This window comes from Mastigoproctus giganteus, chromosome 7 (genome assembly GCF_048544385.1).
Source record: "Mastigoproctus giganteus isolate SK-2022 chromosome 7, ASM4854438v1, whole genome shotgun sequence".
In the NCBI taxonomy this organism is placed as follows: Eukaryota; Metazoa; Arthropoda; class Arachnida; order Uropygi; family Thelyphonidae; genus Mastigoproctus; species Mastigoproctus giganteus.
In genome coordinates, this window is record NC_143581.1 from 86,729,014 (window position 1) to 86,752,157 (window position 23,144).

A 23,144-nucleotide genomic window follows, 5' to 3' on the forward strand; every position below is an offset into this window, starting at 1 on the left:
ACATTCTGACATGTCGGCAGATTGATAAATTGCCTATTCACCAGCCCTGAAGTGCATTACTGTGCTAATTATTATCACAAATCCTAAAAAAAAAAAAAAAAAAAAAAAAAGCAAAAACCATCTAGATCTTGTTAGAGGTATGCATCTCATTCATGCTTGCTCTCTGGACATCAGTGATGTCAAAGGATATGTACTACTCTAAGAATAGTATATATCCTTGGAAAAAAAAAAAAAAACATGCTAAGTAAACATATATAACCTGCCACAGCTCAGCCATGACCTTTTAAGAAAAAAGGATCGTCCTGACTCATATTATGTACCTTATGCTGTAGCTGTATTATGATGAAATACATAATAACACAACAGTAATCATCTGTTTTAAATAGAAGAGGCAAGTTGATAAAACCTTCAAATCAGTTTCTTGAATGAGAAAAAGTCTAACAAAAATTATTGAGCATATTAATAAAAATATTGTGTCATATTAATAAAAATATTGTGTAATGGCAATGAAGTGTTAAAAATTTATCATGACATTATTTCTAACAATAATGCTTTTAAAAGTCTTGCTTCATATGTCACAGTATTTTTTCCAGGGTGCAGTGGTGTTTCTTCTAGTGGCTGTTCAACCAAAGCTTTCACATTTCGCCCATAAGCTAAAAATAAAAACAGTGCATGTATGTATGTATGTATGTATATATATATATATATATAATATAATATATAAAAAAAAGGAAAAGAATAATTAGAAAATAAGAAAAAGGCGAAAAAAAACAGAAAAACAGAAGAATAAGAAAAAACGTTCATGGCCTACGGCCACTGATTGTCAGAGAAGGCCCAATGACCCAATGACAAATATTAGTTAAGAGATAAAAGTAATGAATTGAAGAGAGAAATAGAAAAGGAATAAAGGAGTATAATAATAAAAAAAAAGCATATATAAAAACATAATACAAGTCCCCCAGTCTCTTATTTGAAATTCAAAAAGCTTTGAAAAACTAAAAGTTTTTTCTTGGAGCATCATTCGTCTGCACAACATAACTTAAGCAGGTGAAAGGTGTCAGTTGCATACACAAGATATTTATATTCTATTATAGATGGGTCAAAGTAATACAATAACCCAGACAATACTATATACATACAGTAAGTCCTCATTAATTCGGTTGCAGTTAATACAGATGTCGGTTAATCCGAATCTGTTCACAGTCAAGTACAAACGGGATTTAGGGATCAGTTGCTCTGACACACACACACACACACACACACACACACACACACACACACACACACACACACACACACACACACACACACACACACACACACACAGAGAGAGAGAGAGGAGAGAGAGAGAGAGAGAGAGAGAGAGAGAGAGAGAGAGAGAGAGAGAGAGAGAGAGAGAGAGAGAGAGAGAGAGAGAGAGAGAGAGAGAGAGAGAGAGAGAGAGAGAGAGAGAGAGAGAGCGATGGAACATAAGTTACACTGTCTTGCTGTTGACTCTGAGTTGGACGGATGTTATTGCTTATATCACTTCATTTTTGGACTTCTTTACCTGTATAAGTTAATATATTTTATATAATTATGGGTTCCAAAGAATTTCAAAGTGGAATAAATAGAAACCATTTTACTTTAACTATCATTAACAAGCTCTCAAAGTGTAAGAACAACTTGAAAACAGTGTTCCTGGAAAAAAAAATTGCTGAAGAATTTGATATTGGCCAACAGACTGTGTCAGATATTAAAAAACAAAAAATCTATAAAGATATTTGCTTTAAAATTAGATGTGGGGAGTGATAAAAGCAGTGTATTAAATAGTCAGACATTAAAAAAAAAAAAAAAACCCAAAAGAAGTGTTGCTGAAAGAAGCTGTATTTAAGTGGTAGTCACAGCAACGATCAGGTGGCACTGGCATGCAACGCCAACATTATCTGATAAATGTATAAAAAGACAATACTGTACATTTATCAATCTCTCGATAAATGTATTGCCTTTTTAAAATAAAGTTTTTAAATAAAGGCTATACAATGATATTTTTTTATTATTTATTTTCATCAGCACTACCTACATCTTTAAATTTTCCATTTATTTATGTTCTAAGTATTTTTGTCTTTTACAGCTATCTTTTGCTTCACTACTCCGGATTATCACTTAATCTGGATGACCTCTCCCCCCAATTAATCCGGATTAGCGAGGGTTTACTGTAGTTGTATTTTACATTATCTATCACCACATGATGATGACAATTAATTGGTGAAATTTTCAAATATTTGTTAAATACCAATTTTAGAGAATTATACATTTGAGACTCTAAAATTCAAACATTTTGGCATTAAAACATTTTTATTAATTATAAAACTTTTATATTCCTACCAATGTGATATATTTAATATAGTCCTGTGACTAAGAATTTTATGCTCCATGAAAAACCAGTATAGACATTTTTTTTTTAACTGTTTGCTTAATGTAGTCAATAGAGGCATAGGAATCCAAGGCTTCCTGAAAGAGTTCAATGTTGACAATGCTATGCTAATGCTTGGAACAACATTGATAAACCAACATTAACAAATACTTGCTACAGATTTTGGTATAGAATGATGTTTGATGAAGATGAAGCTGCAGATGGGTACTTTGAAGGATTTAGTGTCACTAAGGAAAAAAAGATGACATCAAACCTCCTTACTTACGCCGAAGGTTTATCATTTATAAAGTATAAATAAGTTAGAGGAAGCTGAAATTGAAGAAGTACTGAACACTGACAATGATGCATATGTTGTGCATTTCTTGAGTAACAGAGAAAATGCTGAAACAGTGTTAAATCAAGATAAGCATGCAGATAGTAGTGATGATAATGACATCAACACATGTGAAATGTGTGATCAGTTAATTGATGGCCTTGAGAAAAGTGCATTTACTTTGCTCAAGGGGCAGTTTATGGCAGTTTACTCAATTAAAGAGAGATTGCTTAGACAGAAACATATATTAATGAGACATATGACACTGGAAGAAGTCTTTAAAAAGGCCGTCCGTTGTAGTGCTGCTTCATCACATGTTAACCATGTTCCTGGTCCATATTCAGATGTCCAGCTCCAAGCTGATGAACCCTCTTCTCCAAGTCCCTTAAGCCAGATTTAATGTATCTTTATTGCAGGATATGTACAGGTATTTAGCTCAGTTTGTATGTTTGAAGTTTTATTGAATGTTTTCCTTACAAACTAACCTGTTTGTGGTTATGATGAACATGATGGCGAGGTCCAAACTTCCATACATTTCATGTGTACAGCTCTAAAACGGTGTTTGCAGGCTGGCTGCTAGTTAGTACACCAGACTGAACCTATTGGTAACTCTCCAGGAGGCTTTCGGATCAGCTATTATATAATCTTGCTACCTCTACTCTGTCAGGTGTGTCCTCTACACACTATTCGGACTCCCTCTCAGTGACTGGAGGGAGTCTGAGTAGTGTGTATGCGGAGGAGATTGTCGAGGCCACATTATGTCAAGGATCTAGGTATATTCTTACCATGTGTATGCCATATCCAAAAATTTCATTACTTCATACCACATGTCACCCCACCCCCACTTTTTCTTACTATGGAATACACCATGAATTGTCAAACTAATAGAGCAAACTTATCTGCAAAAAGATCTAAACCTCCCAAATACTTCCTAGTTCATTTCACAAATATACGTAGTCTCAGTTCTAATCTCAATGATGTCCATTTCAACTTACAGTCTGCCAAATCCCATGTACTTTTTCTGTAAGAGTCTCAGTTATCGGTTGATTCAACCACTGCTCATCTCAGTTGCTCAAATTATTTGCTGTGTGTTTCCTTTCGCCTCAAAGGGTACTTTGAAGGGCGCTTGGGTATATATCCATTCCAATATTCCCCGTCAGAGACTTGACAATTTGGAATCTCCTCTTTTCAATCTTTTCTGGTTTAAAATCTCTCTCTACCTCATTCTGTCAAATTCATCTACTGTCTCCACCATTCTCCCAACTCTACTAATCACTTGGAGCTCTTTGACTTCCTTTCTTTGCAACTTGACTTTCTCTAGTCCAACTTTCCTAACAGTGAGGTAATTTTCCTTGGTGATTTTAATCTTCACAACTGCAGCTGGCTTCCGTTTTCTAGTCACACAGACCCAGCTGGTTGAGATGCTGAGGCTTTTGTAATTACTAATGACCTTGCACAGATTGTTCATTTACTTACCAGAATGCTGAACAATCCTAACCATACAGCCAACACATTTGATCTTTTTCTCAAAAACAACCCTTCTAAGTACACGGTTGAAGTAAGTGGTCCTTTAGGCACCTCAGTTCACAACTTGGTGATTATCTCTTCTCCAATGGAGCCTTTATTTCATGTCTATTCCCAATCTCATGCTGTTTGGCATTACAAGAATGCAAAATGGGATGACCTGCGTGATTTCTTTTCTTCTTTTCCTTGGTCGGATTGCTGTTTCAAAACTTCTGATGTCAATGTTTGCTCAGATCGTGTAGTAAAATTATTCTTGTAGGAATGGAATCCTTTATTCCACACTCCACTTTAAAATCATGTCCTTTATCTAAACCATGGTTTTCCAATAAATGTGCTAAGGCTGTTCAAGATAAGAATGTTGCATATTTTAATTGGCTTGTTTCCAATTGTTCAGTTTCATTTTCTGCCTACACCAAAGCTTGCAATAATTGTAAAGCAGTTATTAATCAGTCCAAACTAGATTTTTAACATGCTTAGAGTAGAAAACTTGTTTCTTGCCCTAATGGTAGCCAAGCATTCTGGTCTCTTGCCAAAGTTATTGGATGCAACTTTTGCCCATCCTCTGCTCCCACCTCTGTAAAAACCAGATGGTTCTATTGTCACATCAGCCAAGGATAAAGCTGACCTGATAGCATTCCATTTTTCTTCCAGCACTCATGTATTAATGATCTTGGTAAAACACCTCCCACCATTCCCAACATGCTCCATTCAATGCCTCCTGTGGTCTTCCATCAAAAAGGATGTCAGAAGGATTTTGATGAATCTTGATACTACAAAAGCTCCAGGTCCTGATGGTATTTCTCTGCTTGCTCTCAAAACCTGTGCTCCTGAACTTACTCCTCTTCCTTGTTGCTTTTTTTCAATTTCTTATTCCAAAGATATTTTTCCTTCTGCTTGGAAATTTCCTCATATACAACCAGTTCCTAAAAAGGGTGACAAATCCCTCCCATCCAATTGTAATATTGCAATTACTTCGACTCTTTCTAAAGTAAAGGGGAAATCAATTAACCACCAACTCTTAAACTATCTAGAAACCTTCGATCTGATCAATGATTGCCAGTATGGATTCCGTCAGTTTCAATGCACTGGTGATATTCTGGCTTATGTTATCCATTTATGGACAAATTCAATGGAAAAGTTTGGTGAAACACAAGCAGTTGCTCTTGACATCTCAAAGGCTTTTGATCATGTTTGACATAAAGGTCTTCTAAAACAAGCTTCCATCTTATGGTTTACTAAATGTTTTCTGTAATTGGTTATCCAGTTTTCTCTCTGATCGCTCACTGAGGTTGATGGCTCTCTGTCTTCTAACTTCTCCACTATGCTAATGTCCCCCTATGTTAAGTTCTTTCCCCCACTCTTTTCCTCTTGTATATTAATGACCTTCTTCCATTGACCAGAAATCCTATCCATAGTTTTGCTGATGACAGCACAGTGCATTTCACTTTCCAGTTTGAGAAACATCGCCCTGCTCAATCAGCTTCAACTTCTTGAATATCCACTATCAATTCCTTAAATGCTAATCTCCAGGTAATTCTCCAGAGGCGAAAAGACAACTTAGTTGATTTCAATCCTTCTAAAACTCAGTCCTGTCTTATATCTCGCAAAAATGATTCTTCTGTTTATCTTTGGTGACACTCCGATTTCTAGGCAAGATGATATATCTCTTTTGGGGATTACCCAGACTTCTAATCTCTCTTGTCACAATCACATTACAAATATTGCTTCCTCTGCATCTAAAAAATTTGGTTTTCTCTTTCACTCTCGGCGTTACTTTTCTTTCAAACAGCTGTTCATTCTGTACAAATCGCAAATCCACCCTACTAAGGAATGTTGTTTCCACATCTGGGGCGGTGCCCCCAAACCTCTCTCGGGCTTCTAGATTCCATTCAGAAGAGGGCAGTTAGGTTAATTAATGACTCATCTCTAACAGAATCTCTCCACTCTCTGTCTCATAGAAGTACTGCTGCATGCCTTTTCTACAGATACTTCCATGGGCACTGTTCTTCTGAATTGGCTTCTATAATTCCTGATCTGTCTTTAAAAATAGTCCAAACACGTGTTGCCACCAACGAACATTCATTTACTGTCCAACTTCAAACTCACAGAACCAACTTTTCATCTTCCTCGTTCATTCATTCAACTGCCGTTTTCTGGAACAACCTTCCTTCATACGTATTTCCTGAAATTTGCAGTCAACAGAAGTTCAAGTCTAATGTCAACAAATATCTTCTTTTGTTTTCTCAACCTCCAACTCATGCACAGTACTAAGTATTATAGATTCTAATACCTCTTGTGTTTGGTGTTTCATAAAAAAAAAAAAAAAAACATACTAGAATATTTATGGTCTATATTTATCCCTTTCAGTATGAATATTCATAAGGTGCACTGCAGAAATATCAATTTCTTATGGGGTGCTGCTACACACTCTGCTAGGATGTTACGGTAATATATGATACATGTACTGTATTACAGTTCTGAAATCTGAAAAATTCCAAATTCCGAAACACATCTGGCCCCAAGAGTTTAGAATAAGGGTTTGTGGACCTGTAATAAATAATGACACAATACTCTAGAAAAGAATATAGTCACATAACGCACAACCTTGCTGTCTTTTTCAGGAGCCAACCATTGAGACTGCAAGTAAAGACGACAATATCAAGTGTCTGTTTCAAATGCAAAATACATGGAAAAAAAAGTGAAGCAAAAATTAAAGGAAATGATTAATGAATTTGGAATAAATTTAGATTAAATTTAGTGAAATCAATAAGAATGCTAAATCCAAAATGAATGTAAAAAAGGAGGAAAAAATTATGTAGCAAGCATGTAGGTTACAGTTGACTCTACAGAGAATGTATATACAACAAGGTAAAGAGGAAGAACTCACTGTAAACATCGACAGTGCAAAAGAAAAACAAGAGATGGTGAAATATAAATAAAACAGACTAGCCACCCCAACCAAAAAAAAGAAAAAAAAAAAGGGATGTAGTGAAAGCTTAAAGTTAAATTCGTTGTAAACACAACTCAGCATAGAAATAAAAATAAGCAAAGAACAAAGCAGCAACAAAAGGTGCTGAATGCTTCTGACGGAAAAAAATTTAATATAGGAAGAAAATAGTTTCTCGATGCTAATAAAACTAATGCCTCACAAGACATAAGAGGAAGAATGTAGAAATGTAAAGGAAGTGTAAACAAAACAGAAGTTTTGTTTACACTTCTGTAAACAAAAGTAAGGCTCAAGTAATGGTGACCCAAAGTGGTCATAATTCAGTGATCATTGAGTGTATGTGGGAGATGATTTAAAGCTTAAATATTGATACTGTCATCTTTACTTGCAATCTTGAAGGTTGACTTCTGAAAATGACACAGAAGCCTATGGTAGATATAAACTGTCTATAATCAAGTCACAAAGGAGATTTGGCAAACTAAGGCAATTTATGAGAAATATTTGGCAAAGAATCAAAGGACCTTCTAGTGTTTACATAAGTAAACACCAGAAGGAAGGAGATGAATCAAATTGGCCCAACTGATATCGATGGTTCGACTGTTGATGATCCTGATCAGGTTGCAGACAAACTGAATGAGTATTTTGCATCTACATTCACACATGAGGAATTCTTTAGGGAAGTGGATGCCAGAAGTTTATCAAACTCAAGCAGGGAGCTAAATGGTTTTGTAATAATAGAGAGGAAAGTGGAAGAGAAATTCCTGAATTTGTTGAATTGCAGACTGGAGGTGTGTGAATGTATGTGAAATTCACAGAGGGATCAAAGGGTGACACAAACAATTACAGACCTGTTAGCTTAACTTCTGTTCCAAGGAAAATAATGGAGTTACTGGTTAAACAAGTAACATAGGACCATTTACACAACATTGCAGTTATACTTCAGGTACAGCATAGGTTTGTTATGGGGAAATCTTGTCTGCCCAATTTGATTGGATACTACAATGAAGTCACAAAAGAACTGGATGCAAAAAATAATTTTAATGTCATATACTTGGATTTCAGAAAGCTTTTGATACTGTTGCACATAAAAGACTGCTGTACAAATTGGAGAAGTGCAGCATTAAGAAAAAGTTACTGCTATGGATAAAGGGATGGGTGCGTGGACAAAGACAGAGAGTGGTGATCAATGGACATTGCTCTTCATGGACTAATATTATTAGTGGAACTCCCCAGGGTTCGGTGTTGGGCTCATTGCTGTTTTTATATTTATTAATGATACTGATGAAGGTATATCAGGATTAATGTCCAAGTTTTCAGATGATACAGGTTTAATCCAACTTCATGAATAAGCTTGAAATACAAGAAGCAATTAATTGATTCAAGTGCTGATTTTAGTATTATTATTAGTTAAATGAAGAGAGAAAACCAGTTTATATACCAAAAGCAAAAAAAAAAAAAAAAAAAACACACTTTCTACCCACCTCATCTGGTCATTCCTTCTAATTTCCCCAGTTATTCTTTAAATTATTCCAATTACCCAATGCTACAACAATACATGGAAGATTTTTCAACAGTCAGTTGCACTTTGGCTGAGGAAAATTCTATACATCTATTCTGCAACCATCCTTTTGCAATTTAAATTAGTCCACTATGTGTGATCCAAAAAAGAGTAAAGATGCCATCAGCATTAAGTTACTGAATCTTTTTATGGTAATACTTCTGTTAGGTCTCCACAGAGATGCAAAATTTTCTGACACTGCCATATAATAACTCCAATTTTTCTTGGTAAGAATATCCTTCTGTGCTTCTTTGCACACTTTTCAATAGAGCTACACCTTTCTTAAAATGTAGTTTTCGACCCTGTATGCAGTATTCAAGAGATGGCATAATGACTGATTTATAAGATGAGCTAATCACCTCTTTGTCCTTGTTGGCAAAGTCCTGTATACCAACTGACAGAACCCAATGAACTGTCATAGCAGCCTGATCACTAGAATCAATGAACTGTCATAGCAGCCTGACCACTAGGATATGTGGATTGCAGCAAAGTAGATTTGGTTTGCCAGTAATCCCACCAAAAGTAACTACAGGAATTATAAGCAAAACCACCCACCTTCTAACAAACAATTACTATAATTCTCATGAGAGAAATTTCATACTACATCCGATGTGTAGGGACATGCATCATCTTTCTGAAAGAACAATTCAGCCAAGTTCCTAGATCTTGTAGAAGAGGAATGATATTTATCAATAAACTATAAAAAGAGTACTGGTTACTATGATAATTTGTTCCCTACTCTCACATCATATTGTACAATTTGTTCCATGAAGAGCCATTTATTTAATTCACGAAGCCCAGATCCTCATTTTTCTTTTAAAATATTGATTAAGAATGTAAATGGGCCTTATCAACATTTGATTTCTAATGGCAGGATTTTGTTGCACAAATTCAGTACAGAAGTTAACTCTTCTATATTTACTAGTCACTGAAGGTGAAATATTTGAACCTTGTAGATGGTACAGATGCACACACTTTTAAGTTATGTTGAAGTAGAAGTAGCTTCTATGCTCAGATATTTTGAAAGTTGTGTGATGGATTTTTTCATCCTTTGAAATCTCCTTGAATGTATTTAATATTATCCACATTATGCACTGGCTTTTGCTCAGAAACTACTCTTCTCTTGTTGCCTTTCAATTATATATATTAATTCAAATTTCTTTGACAGTCATAAGAGTGTGGGAAATTTTTTTTTATTGGTGACTCAGACTCAGACTTTTTATTGGTGACAGACTCTTATTGATCTGTCAAGAGCTAGTGTCAATTTTTATGTGTAAACTATGCTGCACTTTCCTAAATAATAAAACATTTTAACAATAAAAAAGTACATCTTCCTACGAATGCATGGCATTTTGTTTATTACCGTACAATAAGGTTATAATTATAACTCCCTCTGCTGTTCTATAAAGTGTTGTCAGATTTATTATTATATTGGATTATTACATTTCAGTGATGAAAATAATATTTTGATGTAATCATCTAATAAATTCAATGCAGGTACTTTTTAATGGTTAAGTTAAGATTAAATTTTGATAAACTGATCCTCCAACTGCTTTCTGCTCGAGCCTTCTTGCTAGTATGATAAGGTAAATTATACATTTATTTCATTCATATTTTAATCTAAAACTGATGAAGACTCACAGAATGGAGCCAGAATGTCTGGTTTATCCTAAATTAAGCTTAAACTTAACTTTGTGTTTTATCATGCCATTCAAGTTAAAACTACTGTATATTTCTTTTTTGTAAAGGGCCACATATAGATGGTTAAAAGAAATACGCTGTCAAAAAAAATTAAAATTAAACTTAGGAAAAAAACAAAACAAAAACAATAATAATATAAATATATAAATATTTAATTTTACTATAAAAAAAATACATATTTAGAGAAGTGGCAAGAATGATTTCTTACCTTCACAGTGTGTAAGAAATTGAAGACAGTCATATAATACAGAATCCCGCACCATAATTACTTGTTTTGCCAAATTTTCTAATAAAGAAAGAAAGCAACGTTTGGCATAAAACCAAGTATCTGTGCCTAGCTTTTTATTATATGGTTCCAAACTTTTGATTACTCGAGAAATTCCAAAGTCATAATTTCCTTTAGCACAGTACAAGGTCCTACAAAACAAGAGACTTCATATTAAAAAAATTATAATAATAATTATATTAATTCTCAAATACTAGCTGCATCAAGTAAATAAATATGCAATTAATTTTCCTTACTAATCATAAATTTTAATAATGTTTTTCTGTATGTAAATCCTTCTGATTGTAAGACTAGGATAGCCTCTTTTTTTATGTAAATTTATTATTGTGTGTACACACACAATAAATTCACATTATTGTGTGTATTGTGTGTGTGTGTGTGTGTGTGTGTGCGCGTGTGCAATTCACCATAATTACCCATGTATACCCATCTGCTTTGCAGAATAACGGAATAGTTATTTCTTTCTTTACAAAATTTTCCATCACTCTCCTTGAATAGAAGTGTTTTGTTTGGGAATAAATTAAACTTTACTTAGCATTTTTGCTGCTGGTTGAGACATGAAGGATTAAAAATGCCTTCATGCTTTACAAACCATTTTATTCTGATTTGATGGAAGAAAGACCAGATATTTTTGTCAAGCAACATTCACTAGTAGCTGACTAATTCAGCCACTGTGAGGAGAAAGCCCAAAAATGTCTTTGCTCTCCACAATCATCCCATAATGTTTGAATTCAGGTCATTAAGGCTGTAGATGAAAATGGCAGCAAATTAATTAGAACTGTACCAAGCTTTATTTTAACTGTACAATATATCATTTATTTTTCACAGGACAAAATAAAACTAAAACTTTGTGATAATATTAACTGAGCTGCATAATAATAATATATATATATACACTCTATACTATTATTCTATCTGTTCTACTCTATACTATGTATTCTATCTATTCTACTCTATACTATGTTATTTTATGTTTTATTATTTTTGTTTATGGTCTTGTATTGTTGGTAGAATATGTTTCCACATTAGTGATATTTCACACAATTTGGAAACAGGTGCTATCATAGGGGTGCCACTAAATTTCATTTTCTAAATTATTTCTCCAGCAATACCCTATTCTTATTTATATTTCTTCACCCCCCCCTTTTCTTTTGTTTTGTGCTACTTTACCTGTTAATTTCATCTTCACTCTACTGATTTGCCATGCTACTAGCACACATTTTATTTAATTTTACTTTACCTGTTATTTAAGATAATTACATGCAACATGTGGTTTTTGCATTTTTGCTGCCACTGGCATCTGCTTTACTATCTTTATTTTTTGTTTTTATTTAATTTTGCATTTATTTTTGCTGTTTATTCTTCAATTAAACTTGAATTTAATTTGAATTAATTTGAAATATATTTAATTTGGATTTAATTTGAATTATATTTAATTTTCATAATTTTCCACACTGACATTGCCTAAGAAACTGGCAATGGGATTCTGCTGAGAGTGCTATCTGGGGGTGCAACTTTTTTTCAGGAGCTGTTACGTAGAACTTTTTTTATTGCTTAAAAATTATTGTTTTTTATAACTTTTGATTTAAAATTAGTAGTGTAATTATTATTTGATTCTCTGATTAAGTTGGAATATTTGTTCATTACTTGACCTTTGTAATTGCTTAAGAAACCGCAGTCAACTTCTGCTGCCATTGTAATGATATAGGCAATACTTGAGGGTTTCCATAGTTTTGTAGCAATGTAATCATTATCAGAAGAGGCTCATAAACTATAATTTATAGCAATACAAATGTGTTTTAAAAGCATAACTTTATTACTTAGTACATAGTAATGTACTACATTAATATTCATAGTGCTTTTGCAACAGTGATTTGGCATGAATATCATATTAAGTAACTAGTAGTGTTGTGCATCATAGCGGAATTGTAGGGTTTTAATTGTGATAAGTAAGAAGCTCAAAGATTCTAATCATGTAGGTTGGGGAATTTTATTTTTTGTTTAATTAAGAAATGGAATTTTGTTTTACCCTTAGCATAGGTATATGATGCAAGAAAGCAAGCTTGTATAGCATCAGCCAAAAAAAAAAAAAAAATCTCTTCCCATTTTACCCATCCATTCACTCTAAATGCTTGTCTAGTTCTGTCTTGAACTTATTTAAGTTTTCGACCTCCACTGCGACAGATGGAAGTTTGTTCCAACTACCAACCACCAGCTGGCTAAAGGAAAATTTCCACACGTACCAACTGTGTGGAAATTTATTCTACAAATGTCATTTGTCAATTGAATTTATGTCCCCTCAGGTGAGTAATCTGAGCAAGAGAAAGAATCCCATTAGCATTGAGCTTGCTCAAACCATTCAAGGCTTTATACACCTCAATTAGATCACTTCACAGGTGCCTAGTCTCCAGAAACTGCAACTTGCAGAACTTATGCCTTTCTTGGTAACAGAAACCCCCTTTTTTTTTTTTTTTTTTACCAATCTTCTTGCCCTTCTCTGTATTCATTCCAGCAGCTCTACATCCTTCCTAAAGTGAGGCCTCCACACCTGTATGCAGTACTCAAGTTGTCGCCTGACCATTGCCTTATACAAGGGGACAATCATCCCCTTATTCCTGCTAGCAAAATTCCTGTCTATCATTGACAAGACTCCATGAGCTACACTTGCAACCCATCTGTATTGCTCAGAAAACTTCATATCTGAATGCACAACTATCCCCAGGTCCTTTTCATTCTCTACTACCCTGAGTGTAATACCACACAGTTGGTACATTACTCTGGGGTTACTGCTACCAATATGCAGTACTTTACATTTGTCAATGTAAATACTTTTCTTGATCTTGTTGCATTAGTGTACTGTCATTAACAAACCTGGCAACCTTTGTATCATCTGCAAACTTAGACATTAACCCTGATATTAGTATTAGTATTAGCAAAGGCCACATGGTGCAGGGACGCCTATGGCTTATGCTGCACCAGCCAAAAAAATAAAAAAATAAAAATATATAATAATAAAATAACAAAAAAGAAATAAAATAAAATAATAATAATAAGAAGAAAATTTAATATATAATAATAATTAATAAGAGAAAAGTAAATAGACAACCTATGCTTTTCCCTCCTCCCGTAGTTAATTATCTACCTGATCTTTGAATTTCCCCAAATGTCAGCCTCTACCACCCATGTAGGTAACTTATTCCAGTAATTTATAGCTCGCTGGCTAAAATAAAACTTCCTGCAATCCAGTCTAAACATCTCTCACCCATAACTTGAAATTATGGGGCCTTGTTCTAGAATCATTTTTAACCATGAAAATTTCGTTCTCATTCATTTTGTTTATGCCTCTCAGAGCCTTAAACACCTCAATAAAGTCTCCTCTAAGGTGCCTAGTTTCCAAGCTCTGTAAATGGATAAATGGATATCCTTTTGCCGATCTCACCAGGAGAGTTATCCGTCTTTGGATCCTTTCAACAAGCACAATGTCTTTCTTTAGGTGCAGTCTCCATACTTGAACACTATTCCAAGTGTAGTCTAACAAGTGTAGTCTATCTATCTTATATAATGGTATTATGATGTCCTTATTTCTACTAGCACTTGTCAATAAATCATCGATAGGACACCCTAGGCCTTCCTTGCAACCAGTGTAGACTGCACGGAGAACTTCATGTCTGACTGTATCACAACACCCAAGTACCTTTCCTCCACTACCAGCTATAGTTCAACTCTGCCAAGTGTATAAGTTAATTTTGGGTTACTGTTTCCTAGGTGCAATTCCTTACACTTTGCTAGATTAAAGAACAGCGGCCATTTTTCTGACCATCCTTGATGTCTATCTAGGTCACTCTGAAGAAGGCTCTACTTGACAGTGATCATTAACTACTTGATCAATCTGTACATTTGTCAATCTGTACATCTGCAAATTCTATCCCCTTCATCAATGTCATTTATGAAAATCAAAAACAACAGTGGTCCTAATCTTGGGTAATCCCACTTCTTACATCAACTTCTTAGGGAACTGATCCTTGGGGGAAATCCCACTTCTTACATCAACCCAATCTGAAGAATAACCATTTATCACAACCCTCTGCCTCCTGCCCTGAAGCCATCCTGCTATCCATCTATGTATTTTCCCTATGATTCCAATCTATTCCAGCTTATAAAGTAACCACTCATGGGGGACTGAGTCAAATGCTTTGCTGAAATCCAAATAAACAATGTCAAAATTATTCCCTAGGTCCAGCTCTTGAGTGACCCAGTCAAAATAGCTAACCAGATTAGTTAAATATGATTTTCCCTTTACAAAAACATGCTTAGTATACTTCAGAATTAGATTTCAATCTAAATGATCCTGAATTCCACTCTTTATCATTGTCTCCGTGATTTTCCCTACTGCTGAAGTTAGACTAACTGGCTAGTAATTTCCTACTTCACTTTTAGAACTGCCCTTATGTATTGGAGACACATAGGCACTTTTCCAATGGAATCATTTCTGAGCCCAGTGGCGTTCTCATAATTAGCCTCAATGGTTCAATGCACTCACTTGCTGCCTCCCTTAAGATTATAGAGTATATGCAATCAAGGAGGTTGACTGCATATACTCTATAACTGGCCTGTAGACACTCAAGTTTTTTTTATTAAATAAACATTAAATTTCAACATCATTAATTACATTTTTACCTTCATCACTATCATTGATAAATACAGAAAACAACAATGGTCCCAACATCGAACCCTGGGGGAATCCATTAAAAACATTAGTCCACAAAGACCAGTGTCCATTAATTACCATTCTCTGTCTTCTACCACAGAACTATCCTTTAATCCAGTGGTCTCAAACTGGTGCCTCCCCCCCGAAGCAATTTTACACGGCCCGCAAATACATTTCAATTATGTATTTGTTGTAAATACAGTGCTTATATTCACTCTCATTTTGTTAAAAGAAAATTCCGACCCATCAGCTGCTTTCAGATCGTGCATTCGGCTGAGCATGCAATTTCAGTTTGAGACCACTGCTTTAATCCATTGTAGCAACTTACCCTTAATGCCATACTGCTCCAATTTGTACAGTAGTCTTCCATGTGCAACAGTATCAAAAGCTTTTCTAAAATCCAAGTATATGATATAAAAATTATTTCTTGCATCCAGTTCCTTTGTGACCACATCATAGTATCCAATCAAATGGGTCAGACAAGACTTCCCCATAACAAACCCATGCTGTGTCTGAATTATTACTGCAGTCTCGTCTAGACGATCCTACAATGCTTCTTTAACCAGTGACGCTATTATTTTCCCCAGAACAGAAGTTAAACTAACAGGTCTGTAATTACTTGTGTCATCCTTTGATCCCCCATTGTGAACTGGGGATAAATTTGCACATCTCCAGTCCATGATGTCCCCTGAGTCCAAGGAGGCTTTCATAATTATGGCTAAGGGTTTGCTTACTTCCTTTGCTACCTCCTTTAATATAACTGGACAGATCTCACATCCACCCCAGGTGCCTTTCTTATGTTCAATTTCAATAATTCCTCCTCAACTTTGCTCTCAGTTATCACAAAATCATTTAGCTCACTGCTAGAGTTTGATAAACTTCTGGCTTCCACTTCCACACAGACCACCTCACTAGCTTATATCTACCATAGTCTTCTGTGTCACCTGAATATTTATATTCATTCCATGCATTTTTCTTCTCTGCCATGAGTCTCATTAGTTCATCTGACCTCCATTTAGGGCTAAATCTTCAACAGTATTTCTTAATTGATATGAAAAGCCTAGTAGCTTCCAAGATTACTTCCTTGAATGCTTCCCATTTAGAATTCGCTGTTGGTAACATCATCAGTTGATCCCATTGTATAGAATTTAAAAACTGTCTGAGACCACTGTAGTCACCTTTATGAAGCAAAAATCCTTCCCTTTACCTCTGATGGTAGGTATATCCTTAAGTAAATCCCGCATCAGCACACTGTGATCCCTGCCACCTAGTGGTTCTTTTATCTACCGATTCTTAATTCATGAAGACTCACTGTTGATAATCCACAAGTTCCGGTCAATATCTGGGAAGTGTTAAAATCTCCCATTATAAGACAATCTGATTTATTGGCCCACTATATTTCTTTGTACAGTTGTTCATTGTACTCATCAGTCATTAGGCCCATAACACACTCCTACTCTTAATTGTGCTTTCCCAGTGCTTATGTCACACCAAACTAATTCAGCATTACACTGTCCACTCATGTCAACTGGATGCACTTCTTTAGATTATATGTGCTTCTTAACTAACAGCATAACCCCTCCTCCCTTCCTATCCTTTCTGTACTCACCAAATTCCAATTCTGCATTTCCTATATCTGTCTGACACCATATCTCTGTTGTCCCAACAATACATGCCTTTGATGTCTTGACCAGCATCTCAAATTCATCAAATTTATTTACTAAACTCCTAGCACTGGAGTACATGCAAGTATACATGCACCTCTTCTTACTCTCAGTTATCCTAATGCAGCCCAGGTATTTACTTGTACCACGGTAACTCCCAGCAGTCCTGGAAATCCCCAGCAACTTGTTTTCCAGGCTGTTGCTCATTCCAATAGAAGTAGTGCAAGAATCACTTTCACCTCTGCCTGTGGCTACAGTTAATCTATTAGTCTGTGAATCCCGCAAGCTAGCAGTTTTCTGGCAAACCCTAACACTGCCTCAATAGCCCTTTCTATTTAAGAAATCCCATCTCTGTAGAAACAGTCTCTTCTGTTAACAAGCACAGAATATGCTGAGAAAAATTCTACCCCATGATGAGCAGATGAGCTTTGCACAATCTCTCCAGGGTTGGTTGGTTGTTTTGTTGTTTATTGGCTCATTGACAACGGAGATCATAGTGCGCCAGTTCATTTGTTATATTATGTCTTTGTATGCATATTCATTCTCTATATCTTGGTCGAATGCACGGGAGTTAAATATTTTCTGTGATTATATACCCTATTATTATTTACAGTAGATGGTAGACGTTGATTGTCTGCATGAATCTGAAAATGTCTGATACACGTTCCTTGTCACCTAGGATATTTCTGAGGGTGATGTCTTGATTTCCTTTATATAATGATGAGAAAATCTTTCGTCGATCATTTTCATAGGTTGGGCATTCTATGAGTATATATCTGATTGTTTGGGTAGTATTGCATGTTTGGCATCTTGGTGGTTCTTTGGCACGTAGTAAATAGTCTTTGTCTTTTCTGTATCTCTACTTGGTAGGGCTTTCTCTTGAAGCCCTGTAGTATCAGTAGTTATTTTACTACTCATGTTTGCTCTTTTGGCCCTGGAAGTGTTACTTTCCTCTCCCAGGTTACCAGCCCTGCCATGTGGAGGCAAGAGCAGTGCCACTTAGTGACCAAGCAGCTACTGTGTTAGGTTAGTAAAAGTGAGATTAAGAGAAAAAATAAGAAAGATGAGTTTCCTTCCTGTGTCTTCACTTACTGATTGTAAGACAAAGAGCTGTTTCGCAAAAAATGAAAGTAAGTTAACGATGAAAATTAAAGAAACCGGTAAATTTTTTCTAACTCTCTATAAATCGCTGGGAATCGCTTAGTCACTAATAAATCGCTTGGCACCTGGGGCCATCTCTCCAGGTCCAAACTGATTGACAAGGCTCTCATCATATACTCCCTCCGATCATGTCTGGGAAAAATTGCAGATACTTTCAAATTTAACCCTAAATCGCAACTTTTTTTCAATATTGACCTGTACTTGCTAAGTAAGTCCACAGATCTCCTACTCTTAATGCCATTAGTGCCAACATGTATAACAATATCACCCTTTGTGCCCTTAAAAGATATCTGCTCTACAACATCATGAACTTTTGCCCCTGGCAGACACACCCTGGTTGTGTGTCTGCCAGGGGCAAAAGTTCCACCTATCCTTTTTGTACAATATATTTCCCTTCTCCCTGACAACAGAGTCACCAACAATAATTGGCACCTGTGGGTACTGCTCTTCAAAGTGGAGCAGTGTTGAATTAGCAGTGTTGAAGAGAAAGTTACTGCTATGGATAAAGGGATGGTTGAGTGAGAAAAGACAGAGAGTGGCTATCAATGAACACTGCTCTTTGTGGACTGATGTTATTAGTGGAATCCCATAAAGTTCATTGCTGGGCCCATTGTTGTTTACTGTATTTATTAATGATATTGATGAGTGTATAGGCAATTGTAAGACCACATTTGGAATACTGTGTCCAAGTATGATGACCCCATCTGAAAAAAGACATTGAGCTCCTTGAAAGGATCCAAAGATGAGCAACTCAAATGGTGAGATCGGCAGAAGGAGACTGTAGCGAGTTGTTGAGAGCCAGAACAAGTTGCCCTCACAGGTAGTTGAGGCTGACAGTTTCAATAATTCAAAGGTCTACTGGATATTCCCAACTATGTGAGGAGGGAAGCATATAATTTGTTTTCTTATCTACTTAGTTGTTTGGTTTTTTTTGCCAGTGCAACAAAAGCCTCTGGCTTCCTTACACTATATAGCAAATACTATTACTGCTATTAGGCTTAATTTCTAAGTTTGCAGATGATACAAAGGTTGGCAGGGAGTTTAATGACAGTAATCAGACCTGTAAGTAAAATTCCCTTCTCGGTCATGCCATCCTGAGTCATAGCATTCTTGCTTGATCTAGTTTTTTCCATAATTACAACAAAATTTATTACAAGAAATTAAAATATATTCCACCACCTTCAGACTGCCTACTATACTGTTATACAACACACTACAATATAATGATATACTCACTATAGGGAGTTTATGTGAGTATATTACGATGCAATATACTTAAAATTCTTGCACTGAGTATCATAAATTAGCACTAAATAAATACTGTAATTTAATAGTTCAAAGTACTACTTAACTGCAGTTTTTACCAACTATTTATGTTCAGTTAAATACAGTGATCACTGAATGTATTTAACCCCACCTCATCCATAATGGACTATACTGCATAGCCTGCACTATAAAGTGCTGAATAGCTTCCTACGCTGGTAATTTGTATCTGGTTGCGCAAGTCAAAGTGATAAAAGGTTAGTAGCAGTTATGGGATGTACTAAAAATATCACAAAGTTTCAAAAGGGCATGTTTGTGGGAGCTCAAGTGTCGGCTGCTTTTATATCAGAAACAGCACATCTTGTCAGATGCTCATGGCCCATTGTGGTTAAGGTGTAGAAAGAATGGTGTCATCAAACCACCTTCTGCTGACAGAACTGTAAAGGCTTATGCAAGGTAAATGTTTCTGCGGAGAAAACGGTAAGGTGTGTTGGATGGGCTCAACGGCAGGTGACATCGTAATACAATATGGGGAATGCAAGGATGACATCCCAAATGATGAGCCACACACTCATATATATGGGTTCCACAACAGACAACCCAATAAACATCCTCTCCTCACCACTTATTCTCAACAGCGAATGCTGTGGTGTCAACGACACACCAATTGGACAATGGAGGACTGGAAATGAGTGTGCTGGCCGGATGAGTACAAATACCAGTGCAACACACTGATGGATGCTTTGCATGTGGCACAAGCAACACGAGTCCATGGACCCATCGTGCATGGTGCCCACTATCCAGGCAGGTGGCAGTGATTGCTTAATATGGGGCATGTTTGTTGGCAAGAACTAGGACCCTGGTGTGTATGGACCAACATTTTTTCATTGGCGAGGTCTACCAGCAGCTCTTAGGACACCATGTGCATTCTGCCAGGTCATTAGGCTCGCACTGTGTATGATTGGTTCGAGTAGCACAGTGATGATATCATCACCTATCTCGATTGGCCTCCAAATTCACTTAACCTCAATCCAGTTGAATACCTGTGGGGTGTTTTGGAATGGGAAGTGAGGCATATGGACATGCATCCATCATCGATTTCGATACTGTGGAATGCCTTGTGGGCAACATGGTTGCAGATCCCTACAAACCTTTTTAGACATCAGTGGAGTCAGTGCCTAAGCAAATAGCAGCTGTTATCCGTGTGAATGGTGGCCCAATATGGTATTATGTAGGTGGCCATAATTCAATGATCACTGAGCATATATTACTCATAATTCTACAAAGAAATATTTAACTGTGACACTGGTTTTTACACCAAATGAATGATTAAGCCACTGGCAATAGCTGTTAATTGGATCAAGTATAACTTCTTAACCACTTGCTTGATTCAATTACTAAATTCAGCTATGTGATCAGTGTGATAAAACTATAAGAATAAATAAAATTTTTAACACAAATAATTAGATTCAGGTGATTTGTACAATCAATGTTACAGCTGTGTACTTTATGCAGGATCATAAGATCTGAGTATTTGCTCTGTACAGTGGTAGATGTAAGACTGAACAGTAAATGAATAACTACTAAACCATTAACAAAAGTTAGTTAAACATCTACATATTAGTTTATAAGTATTTCCAGATAAAACTTACAACAAAAATAAAGTGCCTAATAACTTCTATCCCAAATTGTACATTAAAAATGCAGAAACACATCATGCATGAATGCATGCATACATATACACACACATACCCAATAACCAAATTAACAATACTAAGATGATAAATTTTTTTATCTGGATCTTCATATGCTAACTGTTCCTCTTCTTTTTCAATCTTTCTCATTAATTCTTCTGCCTTATATAAGAGAGAAAGAGAAACAAAGCAAAACCATGAAATGAATAATAACTGGTAATTTTTTTTATTTATTTATTCTTTTCTCATTTTGAGGTCATTTCTAGTTAGCATTTTAATTATTTATTATTATTTTTTTAAACATGATCTTTTGTACTTTAAAGAAAATTCTGGCTATTAGCATATATCTATATAAATAGCTTATATAATCTTTACTCATTAAAAAGAAGAATGTACAAGTAGATGCCTCAAAGTTGGCTGAAGAAATCTGTCTGTGCATATAGTCCAGCTGAAGGCTCAAAGAAAGATGAAATAGAAGAGTTCTTTAGCAGAGAAACTAATGGCAAAGAAAGAATGGCACTGGTTGAAGATTTAATGCATTCAGGAGTGAGTTTTCCAATTTTTGAATTTTGTCCACCCTGGTCTGATGACTGTTTGGCCTAGCACCAAGCTAGACAAAATGTGTTTATGTTTCATGGTGGTGTCTGTCGGCATAGGCATGTGCCAATGCTGGCAGGCAGTGTGGTAAGTGTGGGTGCATAGGGTGGTGTGTTTGTTCTGTTGAGTGTTGTTTGTTGGCTCCTGGCATCTTTGCAGGCTTGGGGCATAGAATGAGTTTATTCACTACTCCCTGCATCCCATCCTTTGCCATGTGCCAGGGTCCACATTGCACTGACGGTATGCCCAGGAAGAGATTCCTTCAGAGAAGGAGCTCCCCCTTGGCCCTCCCTCCAAAAGAAAAAAAAAGTGAAAAGAAGATTGTATGTTAGTGGGAAGAAGTCAGGTTTCAGGGAGGGTGATGTGTTAAAGTTTTCTGCAGTAGTGGATGGAAGAGAGTGGCATCCCTTGAGAAAAGTAGAGTTAGGAGAGTGGAGCCCTTTGGTTCTGATCATGATTCTTTGGCTTGGCATTATGCTTTGGTCTTTGTGATTGTTGGTGAGTGTTCAAACTGGTGTCCATCTGTGTTCAGGTTCTGTTTACAGTAGCAAGGATTCTTTGCCTGCATTTGAAGAGATCATCCGCAAAGTCAGCAAATGAGGTGAATCTCTGAGGAGTTGAGATGGGATTTTTGACATTTTCTTGATCATATACTTCAGTGATTATTTGTAGTTGAGGTCTTAGGTCCTGATGAATGTGGAATTGGAAGATTAGGTGACTGACTGATTGTTTCTGGTTATCCACAGGGGCAGAGAGGTGAGTCTGTTAGTCCAATAGGATATAACTTTGAGTTTATGCTGCCATGTCCGGTCAGCAAAACAATAAGTGAAGGTCAAGCTAGACAGTGAATTGAAACTTTTTTTTTTTTTTTTGAATGGTGGGTAGGGGCTGAGATTGTTTTTAATTTATCACAAGGAAACTAAGTCCACGAGCCATCAGTATATTTTGAACATAAATCACATGTTATTTTTTGTTTTTATGTGGTATGTTTGCCTACTCTGCTGGACAAAAAACCTGACTTTCTGGAGGGGTGGACCATGACCTCTCCTGCCTGAGACTAATAAACTTGGCATGACATGATGAAAGACCATAACAGTTCCTCTCATTCCTGGGCTATACACTAGTAAGATCTTAATTGCAATGGATAGAAATTTTATATGTAAAAAAGTATAAAAATTTAACTACATATCATGAATCACTTTTACTGAAAAGAATAAAATAACATGAAAAAATATGTTTTGCAAAAAAAAAATAGATCTTTAGTATTAGTTAAATGCAATATTCATATTTTTATTTTCAGTAATTATCTAAT

General features: G+C 35.8%; 1 protein-coding gene across 2 annotated transcripts in view; it reads right to left on the minus strand.

Annotated features, from left to right (window-relative positions):
- Positions 1 to 238: 238 nt before the first annotated feature.
- Ttc30 (tetratricopeptide repeat domain 30) overlaps positions 239 to 23,144 on the minus strand; it is a 232,476-nt gene continuing 209,570 nt past the window's right edge. For both annotated transcript variants that reach the window (XM_090376994.1, XM_090376993.1), the window contains exons 14-16: positions 21,294 to 21,397; positions 10,668 to 10,876; positions 239 to 653 (exon numbers count right to left, since the gene is read on the minus strand). In XM_090376994.1, the coding sequence (XP_090233120.1) occupies positions 526 to 653; positions 10,668 to 10,876; positions 21,294 to 21,397 (441 nt within the window). In that variant the 3' untranslated portion in view covers positions 239 to 525. The remainder of the gene's footprint in view (positions 654 to 10,667; positions 10,877 to 21,293; positions 21,398 to 23,144) is intronic.